The 11,894-nt window shown below is 42.3% G+C and overlaps 1 protein-coding gene across 7 annotated transcripts in view; it reads left to right on the top strand.

Moving 5' to 3' along the window:
- The window catches only part of FGD4 (FYVE, RhoGEF and PH domain containing 4), a 132,106-nt gene that overhangs the window by 104,572 nt on the left and 15,640 nt on the right, over positions 1-11,894 (top strand). For all 7 annotated transcript variants that reach the window (XM_023514733.1, XM_012806784.2, XM_023514736.1 and 4 more), the window contains 3 exons: positions 2,059-2,197; positions 5,124-5,182; positions 5,524-5,670. In XM_023514733.1, the coding sequence (XP_023370501.1) occupies positions 2,059-2,197; positions 5,124-5,182; positions 5,524-5,670 (345 nt within the window). The remainder of the gene's footprint in view (positions 1-2,058; positions 2,198-5,123; positions 5,183-5,523; positions 5,671-11,894) is intronic.

An 11,894-nucleotide genomic window follows, 5' to 3' on the forward strand; every position in this document is an offset into this window, starting at 1 on the left:
AAAAAAAAAAAAAAAAAAAGTGGATGATCATTCTGATACGCGGTTTTATTAGATGACTCCACTATCTCTGATTCACCAGAGCTCAGTTCATTACTTTACTTCACTCTCTGTATGTGTTCATTCTCCTGGGGATAATGTTTCCAAGGGGCTTAGCTTGGTGCTTGCTGCATAGTTAGTGCTGCAGTCTGGCGACGATGGTGGCGGTTATTTTATCAAACTCTGAATTCTACTCTGCAATGTCTGTCTTTTCCATATTAGGAATGGTCCGCTGGGAATCAGCTAACCTAGTTTAGAATTCTAGTCTGCTACTTACAGTCACTTGACCTTTCAAAATGCTCCTAATTTCTCCAAGCCACAGTTTCTTCATGTGAAAAATTTTGGAGTCAGTCATGTTTTCCTGGATATATAATAAGTTTGCTGGGGAAATCAAATGAGATCATTAAACTTCTAAAATTATTATCACATACTTATTCAGGAAAGCCATTATCCCCTCGGCTTCCTTGCCAGTTATACACACTGTTTCTTCCTAGTCCACACTAGTAACTTCAAACTATTTTCCCCAAATCTCCCTCAAGCCACCTAACCTGTAGTAGGTTAATCTGAGAGCTTCAGAGCTAATGATATCATTCCCTTGCACAAAACCTGCATTAGATGGAGCCAGTCTAAACTCAGCCTGGCTCTTGATATGATTACCCCATATTACCTTTTCTTCCTCACTCCCTATTCCCTACACTTATCTTATTTGCCAAGAACACTCAGCTGCCCCCGTTATCGAATGTGTTTCATTGTTGTCGGGCCTGTTCTCTCTTCCTGCACTTGCTGCTGTTTCTCTCCCTGCTTCTCCCCAAAGCCCGTAGTCAGCAGATGTTGTATGAAACGTCCCCTTCTCTGTGAAGCCGTCAGTTGCTTTAAATGCAAACTCTGTATTTATTTAAAGAGCCTTAATATAAGTTTTAAACTCCGTGGTGCCTTGATCATGGTATGAGTTCAGTAAATAATGGGATTTTGGCTTTGTTTAATAAGAATAAGAGCGTATTTTTCCTTCTGCTGTGTTAACAGCTTATTGAAAGCAAGGGATACAGGCTTAATATTGCCCTAACAAATGGAGCTCTGTTTACAGAGCTTGGTTGCTAATGAAATAGAATGCCTTGATCTAATGAAAAATGAAAATTTCCTACCAGATAATAAGATGCCCAGATCTTGTCATTTTCCTACATCTTTCTTCAGTTCAAAGGAAATGACATTTACGACAGCCTTGTTATGACATAGTTTCTGCTGAGTGTAAAATCATTGAATATAGTTGTGCTTTGTAAACCTCATTAAACAGGTACATCTTTTGATAATGTGACTTCACAAGCCCTTATAGTGACTAATTGAAACGGCTGCCAGCAATCTGGAATTTTCTTCTTCTTTTTTTTTAATTTCAGGTTAATCTGACTGTACAAACTACCAAATCACAATATTTGAATTTGTTAGGTAGAGTCCCTCTTATAGTTCTGTCCTGCACCCAGAAAGCGTGTCATGCACCCCTACATTGTGCCCATTTGGTGGGAGCACCCCCTCTCCCCTCCTTCCCCTCCCTCGTTCCCCCTCCCCCCCAACTTGAATTGAAATGAGTTTTTCTCCTATGTGGGCGTGAATTATGTCGCCTTCATATTAATATTGAATACAATATTATGGGCATGAATTATATCATCTTCACATTAGTATTGAATACAATATTAATTTGCCTTTCCATCCTGTGATACTTTACAATCTGGAATTTTCTTGCTCAAAATACTGTTTTGATATTACCTTTCTCCTCTTACACTAGATTAGTGGTTCTCAAAGCCTAACATTATGGGGTGTTTTTAAGTGCACATTCTCAGGCCCTTCGTTAAAGACTGTGATTTCATAGGTATTAGGGTGGAATTCACAAGTGTGCATTTTTGAATGTGTCTCATGTAGGTGATATTTAACTATATTTTACAGAAAATACTGCTCTTCATGAAATGTTTGTATTGCAGTGAACTTTTAGACTGACCTGTTTTGTTTCTTAAAAAACCTTTCTCATGACAGAAACAGAAAATCTGTGGGAGCTTGACCTTGCAGCATCACATGCTGGAACCTGTCCAGCGGATCCCCCGGTATGAGATGCTCCTTAAGGACTACCTAAGGAAACTGCCACCTGACTCCCCAGACTGGAATGACGCCAAAAGTAAATGCTTTCCCTCACCCCATTGTTGGATAGTCAGTGGGCAAGCAGCCTGTGATCCCAAAGCAAGATGTGGCTTACAGCGACTTTTAGGCAAATATTGCATTCAGAAAATAAGCTCAGTGGAAATTATTATCAGCTCCTCAGTTAGGGAAGTCACTTTTGAACCAAAATCACAAGTTTAGACCAATGCAAATCACATTTCTCATGTTGGTTTCACTTTAATGACTACCCTACAATATAAAACTATGGTCTTAGAGACATCTGGAATAGCAGTACACAATTACCTTCTCACAGGAAGAGTACAGCCATTCAGAATTACAAGTGCCACTGTTTAATTAGATAGGCTGATGCATGCCAAGAAAGCAAAGGTGACATTTGCTGTGTAAAAATAACCTAAACAAAGTTAGCTCCACCTACCTTAAGACAGAGGTGCTATTTATTTCGTTTGATAACATTTTCTCTAAGAAACCTTTATTATAATTCTGTTAGATAGCTTTTCTTTTCTCTTATAATGAAAGGTTTTTTTTAAAGGTTTATGAGTGTCAATAGTTTAGTTTTCTGGTGCATTTATAAAAATCAGTCAGTATAAAGAAATGAAAATTTCAGAAATAGAAATGGGGCTGGTGTGGAGGTTCAAACCTGTGATCCTAGCACTCTGGGAGGCTGAGGAGGGCAGCACTTGACCTCAGGAGTTTGAGACCTGCCTGAGCAAGAGTGAGACCCTACTTAAAAAATAGAAAAAATTAGCTGGGCATTGTAGTGGGTACCTGTAGCCTGTAGTACCAGCTACTTGGGAAGCCAAGTCGTGAGGGTGGCTCAAGCCCAAGAGTTTGAGGTTGCTGTGAGCTACGGTTATGCTGCAGCACAATGCCACAGTGACTGAGTGAGACTCTGTTTCAAAAAAAAAAGAGGCTCGGCGCCTGTGGCTCAAGTGGCTAAGGTTCCAGCCACATACACCTAAAGTGGCAGGTTCGAATCCAGCCTGGGCCTGCCAAAACAACAATGACGGCTGCAACCAAAAAAAAAAAAAAAATAGCCAAGCAATGTGGCAGGCGCCTGTGGTCCCAGCTACTTGGGAGTCTAAGGCAGGAGATTTGCTTGAGCCTGGGAGTTGGAGGTTGCTGTGAGCTGTGATACCACGGCACTCTATCCAGGGGGATAGCTTGAGGCTCTGTCTCAGAAAAATAAAAATAAAAAAAAGAAAGAAATGGCTTGAGGCTAGGTGTGGTAGTTCACACCTGTAATCCCAGTATTCTGGGAGGGCAAAGTGGGAAGATTGCTTGAGCCCAGGATTTTCAAACCAGCCTGGGCAACATAGTGAGACCCCCATCTCTACAAAGAAAATTTTTTTTAAAGCAGCAGTTTGATAGTCAACAAGTAGTTAACAATACTGTTATACAGGCTTACAACGTTGCAACTTTCTCTTACAATTTCTTGCCTTCTATTGTAAGAATCTCAGTGAAAGTTCAGCAACACAAAGCATTATCTTTGGTCTTGGAACCTGAGTCTTTGCTTGAACACAAGCTGTCTGATATGTTTTTTCCACCGTCCGAGTGACTCAGTGACCACAGAACTTTTCTCCTCCCTTTCCCCTTCTACAGCTTAGAATGAACTGACTTGCCCCCTTCCCCCAGCCCAACACTTCCTAGAAACTCTGCCTCCACCCACTTTGCACCCAGCTGGCCTGAGCACCGACCTTCAGTGGCAGACTTAGTGGTGTGCGTGGAGTTTGCAAACTCCACTGATCTTCCTGCAGCTCGTCTCTTGAACGTGGCCCCAGCTCATCCCATTTTGTCTCCCTCTATCCTGGATTCTGTATCGAGTGCACAGAATTGTTCAGACCACAACAGTTCTCTAAAATGTAAATAAAAATTAAATTTCTTCTACACTGGAAGACTTGATCTTCTCCCAAGATGCCTATGTCAAAAATGAGAAAGTGGGTGGCGTAGTATTCTTTTTGATTTCCCTTTGCTACTTCCACTAAAATTCTAAGGAAATCACAGAAGAAGGGGTGTTAGCGTCCTAAGAGCAGAGGGGAAAACAACAAAAGTCCATTCTGTTCAGCAGTGCACAGAAGACAGAGAATGTAGTCCCGAAGTGATGAGGTTGTTGTGGTAACAGAATTAAGCAGGCCGGTATGCACAAGACCAAAAAGAAAGGAAGAAAACAAGCCCTGTTTAAGACTGAGAGGTGCTGGTCCAGCACAAGGCCTCGGCTTCCACACCTCTTCACCAGCAGCTCCTGGAGCTGCCGCCATGTCCATGCCACAGAGTTCCCATCCCCTGCCTCACTGCACCTGCCCCAGCAGCAAAACCCTCCAACACTGGCATCAGAAGCTGCCTTGGTCCAGTTCCAGTTCTCTCAGGTTAGAACTGAGTGCATTTCCCTGAAGAAAGGTGGTTATGTTGTGTGGTTAATTTGCTCATAATACCAATAAAATGCTTAACTACTGCTGACCTGTTTTAGAACTTTTGAGTCAGAAGACCTGGGTTTCAATCTAGCCCTGCAGTCTCATAGCTGTGTGACCTTAGCCCAATCACATCACTTCTCCATTCCTTTCATCTGCCAGATGGAGGTAGTATACTTACCATTTAAGGTTGTGCAAACATTGATATTTTCATGAAAGTACCCAGCAGAGTACCTTGGATTAAACTAGTGTACACTGTAAAGTGCTAATTTTCAAGGTACGTTGTGGGTTAGATAAACCTGTGAGCCTGATCATTGTATATGCCTTTTTTTTTAATAAGGAAATACTCTTTAAGTTCCAAGTAATCTGCTTGCAAATGAACTTTTGAACGTATCCAGTTTGTAACTGCTAACTGCCATTACTTTTTGCCTTGGGTCTCAAGTGTGTAAGTTATTGAGCTATATAGGAGCACAGGAAGGATAAGGCGTATTTATTTACTTTTCTTTTTTTCCCATTTAGAATCCCTTGAAATTATATCTACAGCAGCAAGCCATTCTAATAGTGCAATAAGAAAAATGGTAAGTGGTTTTCAGAGGAGATAGGAACCTTCCGGTTGGATAATTACCAATACTACAGGCCAATAGCCCAATGCTATCTGTAGGTTTGGACCAAAGTGAACTGAAATCAGTGAACAATAAAGAATGTGTATAAAATATTTAGTGTTACCTAGAATAATCGTCTCCCCTCCTCTCTCAGGTTTCAACTTGCTGAAAACTGATGCACTTTATACCAAAATTTGGGCTTACTCTTAAAACCTTCTGAATTATTTAGATTTTAGTTAAGGTCAGAGTATCATCCCAGCCACTGATTTGAAGCCTTCAGGTATTTGATCTCGCCACGTTTTGTCTCAATTTCCTAGGACAACCTAAAGAAACTCTTAGAGATTTATGAAATGTTGGGAGAAGAGGAAGACATCGTCAACCCTTCGAATGAACTAATAAAAGAAGGGCAGATCCTCAAACTAGCTGCTCGGAACACTTCAGCACAAGAACGCTACCTTTTCTTAGTGAGTATTAGAGCGTCCGCAAGAAACAGAAGGATAATTCCTAAAAATTATTGCATACATCCTGGAAAGGTAGGAGACTTCCTTGCTTACCAAAGCAATGAAATCCATCTTGGTTGAATCCACACTGTCAGTATTCCAAATGAGGGAGCGTTCTAAGTAAATGAAATAGTATTTTTTGGTAGTTTCTCTGTGAACTGAATGGGCGTGATTTACTTCAGTAACACACAGTGAAGACAATTTGACTTAATGTACACGTGCGTTATGATGTACTTTCTGAAATCCTCTGTTTGCTCATTTCAAATTGTCTCACTCTTACAGGCCAATGGGTACCATTCCCTGGATATTTTTGTCAACATACTATTTCTTGACAGTTCCCCTCCTAATCCTCTTTAAATTACTGTTTTTGATGGTTCTGAGTTAAAGAAAAATACATAGACATGGTTGAAAGACCTGTGTCTGAAATAGCTATAGTAAGAGTACATGAGGTAGCACGTTGTTTTTTTTTTTTTTTTCTTTTTTGAGACAGAGTCTCACTCTGCGTCCTGGGTAGAGTGCTATGGCCTCACAGCAACCTCAAACTCTTGGGCTTAAGTGATTCTCTTGCCTCAGCCTCCCAAGTAGCCGGGACTACAGGTGCCCGCCATAACACCCAGCTATTTTTTTGTTGCAGTTGTCATTGTTGTTTAGCTGGCCCGGGTGTGTGGCTGGCGCTGTAACCACTGTGCTCTGGGCGCCGAGCCAGCATGTTCTTTTTCAATGCAGTCAGTCCTTGGTTCCTTCTGGAAATGGTAATTTGGGACTTAGCTCGAATGTAAGAGCTCTTCCTGGAACAGCCGGGCCGTTATGATTATGATTTTGTTTTTTAGTTTGCACATGGTTTTTATTCCTTATTACCTAATTAATTTCTTTTCCTTTCTATAATAAGATGATAAGAATAATAGCAGGTAGCATTGACAAAGAGTAGGCTAATACTGGAAGATCAATAAATGTTAGCCATTATTATGACATTACTAAAGGCAAAGAAACAAAGACACGTTGCTTAAGAGGCTGCCTAGCAACTAGCCCAGGATGCACTCTCAGGACATTATTACTCACTGCAAGGCAGTCAGCTCGCCAGCCACAGCACAAGTTGTCATTCAGAGCTGAGGTTTTTGTTGTCTATTTCTAGCTTCCCATGAAAGGCAGATTTATGGAAACTCATTGTCACACAGAGGGGTATTGGGTATCTCTCGGTAATCTTTTTTTTTTTTTTTTTTTTTTGAGACAGAGCCTCAAGCTGTCCCCCTGGGTAGAGTGCCATGGCATCATGCTCACAGCAACCTCCAACTCCTGGGCTCAAGCGAGTCTACTGCCTCCGCCTCCCAAGTAGCTGGGACCACAGGCGCCCGCCACAACGCCCGGCCATTTTTTGGTTGCAGCCATCATTGTTGTTTGGCGGGTCCGGGCTGGGGATTCGAACCCGCCACCTTAGGTGTACGTGGCTGGCGCCTTAGCCGGTTGAGCTATAGGCACCGAGCCGGTAATCTTTTAAAAGAACATTTGGTTACCATATGACCCAGCAGTCCCACTCTCAAGTTTGTATAGCTCAAGAAAATTGAAAACGTGTCTGTGCAAAAGCTTTTCCATCATCATCCACAGCACCGTTATTTGGAATAGCCAAAAAAGTCAAAGCAACCTAAATGTCCCTCACCTGATGAATAGGTAAAAAGGTGGCACGTCCATACAATGGAATATTATATATCAATAAAAAGGAAGTTCTGATTGCTGTACATGGATAAAGCTTGAAAACACTGTGTCAAGTGAACAAAGCAAGTCACAAAAGGACCGTATGATTCCATTTACATGAAATGTCCAGAATAGGTAAATGCAGGGACAGGGAATGTAAGGAGTGGTTGCCTGGGGCCATTGTGGAGAAGAAAATGGGTACAAAGCTTCTTACTGTGTCATAACATATTCTGGAATTAGTGCTGATGGTTACACACACAAGATTTAGAAATATTTGAAAAACCATGGCTTATTCTTTTTAAAACATTTAAGTTTATATTATGTGCATTTTACCTTAATTTTTAAAATGTGTGCATATTGTCCAGATTAACCATTAAAAACTCTCATTTGAGCTAAACAGAAGTATTTTATCTTTCACAGCCAAATATAAACAAGGACAAGTCGTGTCAGGGTTCTGAGTTCTTTCCCAAGATCTATTATGACCTACAGGTTTTATTACTTAGGTATGGCAAGGCCAATGTTGAAAAGACAGATCCCAGTAGGCAGGATCTCTGTGCCATGGAGGCGAGGGCAGCAGGGGGCAGGGTTGCTATGCCATGGAGGGGAAGGGCAGCAGGGGGCAGGGTAGTTGTGCCATGGAGGGGAAGGGCAGCAGGGGGCAGGGTCGCTGTGCTATGGAGGGGAAGGGCAGCAGGGGGCAGGGTCGCTGTGCCATGGAGGGGAAGGGCAGCAGGGGAACGTGCAGAGAAGGGCAAGGGCCCCTTCCCTGTGGTTTCCACGCTTCCACGGAAAGGAATGGCAGAGACAGTAACAGACTTGCCATTGGCTGTTTGAGTGTTTCTTTTCTCTGCGCTCTGGCACATGGGGGTTATTTGTCCTGGTCCTCAGGTGATTAGGGCGGGGGGGGGGATAGTGACCCAGAGAGTGAAGAGCTGGCTGAAAGAGGTAGTTGGAGTTGTGGGCTATGGATTGGTTGGTTTCCACTTGAAAAGTGAGTTGTTTGCCATCTCAAAGAACGAGGTGACCCTGGTTGGGGTGGGGGAGGTAGTTGCAGTCTCCAGAGTCAGCTAGGCCTTAAGGTGTCACAGCATCAGAAATACAGCATAGAAAGACGTGCTTAATACACTATCCTGGGCCAATTCCTGGGAGTCCATGTGTTCCCTCTGTCTTTACCTTTTAAGCACATGGGTGATTTTCCTGTCCTCTCTCCCTCATTGGTGTTACAGTCTCTGTAGTTAACCCTGTAGCGCTCTGTCTCACCAACTGCTTTGCCTTAATTTTCACATTTGGGAATTATTTTGAAAATAATTTTGTATCTTAATGCCAGCCAAATAAGCAGCTTTGGGATAACAGATGAGCCACTGGGGGAAGATGACAGCGAATGACTTTGAGGAGAGGACCCACCTTGTTCAGGTTGCTTTTTAAACTATCAAGCATGGCAAGCCTTTTCCTACCTGGAGAATGGGGTATCATGGAAGGAGGCTTAGGAAAGCCATATTCAGCCTTTGAAGACCCGTCTTAGGAACATTTTCGGTGTAGTTTCATTCTTTTAATCCACCCTCTCTAGGACTGGATCCACCGCAGACTCTCCCCTCCCGCCAGCATACTTTTATTCCCCTAGCCAGCATCCTGTTCCTTTATATATAGAAACTTAAGAAGTATCAGTTTTCTTTTCTCTCTAGAAAGAAAGAAAAGATTTTTCTGTTTTAATTCTTGGGATATTACATTTGTCTGAGAATCCAAATTATAGACTTCTGCTTTCCAATGATCTGCACATGTTTACAGATTTGCTTGCCTCCGACACGGCATCTTTTCCCTTTTTCAAATTAGTACTGGGTACTGTCTTGCTCTGTCTTGCACTGCTGTAATGGAATCCCTGAGACTGTGTAACTTATGAAGAGTAGAGGTTTGTTTTGTATAGTTCTAGATGCTGGGAAGGCCAAGGTTGTGGGGTTGGAACTCAGTGAGGGCCTTCTTGCTGCCTCATTGCTTGGTAGAAGGTGAGAGAGAAAGAAATCAAACGCACAGCACTTTCATCATAGGCATTAATCCATTCCCAGATTAGTGGAACCCGTGGCCTGTTCACCTCCCATCAGGCCACACTTCCCTGCACTTACCTCTCTTAGGGGTTAAGTTTTCAACACATGCCTTTCCTGGGACACATTCCAACATACTCTGTTTACTAAGGTACTCTGCTAACTAAATAACCATATCTGACATCTGAACTTTACCTTTTTATCCCACAGAATGACCTGAGAGTTTTTATTCTTGGCCTGTTGGAGTTATTTTATTCCTTATTTCCTTGCAGCTTGATAGATTCACATTTTTAAAATTTCAGATTAATATGAGGGTACAAATGATGAGGTTACGTTGTTTGCGTTGGTTAGGATAAAGTCCAAGTTGTAGCTGGGTCTTCACCCAGGGGTGTGTTGCATACCCCTACATTGTGCCTGTTAGGTGAGAGCACACCAAGCCTCCTCCCTCCTCCTCATTCTTCTCTCCCCACTTGTTTTTCTGTTGTGTGGATGTGTAGTTGTTCATTGAGTACATTGGATACTTGCTTTTCCAGTCTTGTAATACTTTACTAAGGAGAATGTCCTCCAGTTCCATCTAGGTTAATACATAGTATTCCATGGTTTACATATATTACAGTTGATTAATCCATTCATGTGTTCATGGGCACTTGGGTTGATCCCATTTCTCGGTGATTGTGAATTGAGCTACAATAAACATTCTAGTGCAAATTTCCTTACGGTAAAATGATTTTTTCCCTCCTGGGTAGATATCTAGTAATGGGAATGCAGAATCAAATGGAAGGTCTACTTTCAGCTCTTTGATGATTCTCCATACTTCTTTCCAAAGAGGCCGTGCTAATTTGCAATCCCACCAACACTGTAAAAGTGTTCCCTTGTGGTCAGCGCCCATAGCACAGTGGTTACGGCATCAGCTACATACACCGAGGCTGGCAAGTTTGAACCCTGGCCCAGGCCAGGTAAACAACAATGACAACTACAACCAAAAAATAGGCGGGCATTGTGGTGGGCGCCTGTAGTCCCAGCTACTCAGGAGGCTGAGACAAGAGAATTTGAGGTTGCTGTGAGCCGTGACGCATGGCACTCTACTAAGGGTGACAAATTAAGACTCTGTCTCAAAAAAAAAAAAAAGGTGTTGTCTTCTCTCCACAATCACACCAGTATCTGCAGCTTTGGGACTTTGTGATGTGAGCTGTTCTCTCTGCGGAGAGTTACATTTGTTTCCTTAACTTATTTAAACTTTGAGCACAGACCAAGTACTGAAAATTTTCTCCAACAATATACTATTACTTTTAAAATACATTTTAATGAAGTTGTCCCTGGTGGGAAGATGAAATTGAATTATTTCAGCAAAATAAGAGACTCAAATGCTTAATACCAGAGATCAACAAAAGAGACGTTCCCTACATTTTTTTAAACTGATAAGAACAGATACTACATTTGATCTTAGGCCAAGAAGTGCTTCCCTACCTTTTTAGATAAGATTGAGACTGACTTCTAAGTTTTGTTACCACCTAAGACCTCTAGAAATTGCCTGCCGCCTGAGATGGCTTTACTAAGCCCTGCTTCTGAGCCGCTGGCATGGAACAAAATGCAAAGAAAGAGAAAGTCTTGTACTTGATGCTGTCGTTGCTGTAACTTCTTCTTTCAGCACTACAGGAAACCCAGAGAGAAGTAATTCTCTTTGTGAAAGGCGATGGGGACTTTTGCTATAGGCTCACGGAAGAAATAACTACTGGATTTCTTCCCATATATGGCATCTCCTTTATACGCAGTTTTTAAAATCCTGCAAGAGTTCTTTCTTTCACCTGTATGAAGAAAGGAAATTTGTTGACCAGCATTAGATTTTGATCAGAATTATGTATGATTAACATATAGTTCTTGACCATTTAAAACATGAAGTTCCACTTAGGAAGAATGTAATAGAGGGAATGTAGTTACAAAAGCAGGAAAGAGAGCCGTCTGTATTTATAAGGTGATCTGTCATATTATGTGAGGATAACTACAAAGAGCAAATGCTGAGAACTTTCACATTCACACACTTGTGTTTCTCTAAAATAACTTGACTTTGCTGAACTTTGTAAAACTCCCTGGAGCTCAAGGATCGCCTACCTCAGAAATGTTACTCCATCATAGCACACGTGTCCCCCATTTTGCAGCAACCATGTGGTTATATTGTTGATGGCTTGAAAGTGTGCCCTCTAGCCTTCTGGAGGGAGCATTGCAGCTTTTGTAACGTGCATAACCTTGATCACGTCTCCTCCTAATAAGGCCTTGATAGAAGAGGGAAAGAAAAGTTAACAAAAAGAATTAGCAATCAGGCTCGGCGCCTATGGCTCAGCCGGCTAAGGCGCCAGCCACGTACACCTAGGGTGGCGGGTTCGAATCCCCAGCCCGGACCCGCCAGACAACAATGATGGCTGCAACCAAAAAATGGCCGGGCGTTGTGGCGGGCGCCTGTGGTCC

Source organism: Otolemur garnettii, unplaced genomic scaffold (genome assembly GCF_000181295.1).
Source record: "Otolemur garnettii isolate 467f Iridium unplaced genomic scaffold, OtoGar3 scaffold00057, whole genome shotgun sequence".
Taxonomy (NCBI): domain Eukaryota; kingdom Metazoa; phylum Chordata; class Mammalia; order Primates; family Galagidae; genus Otolemur; species Otolemur garnettii.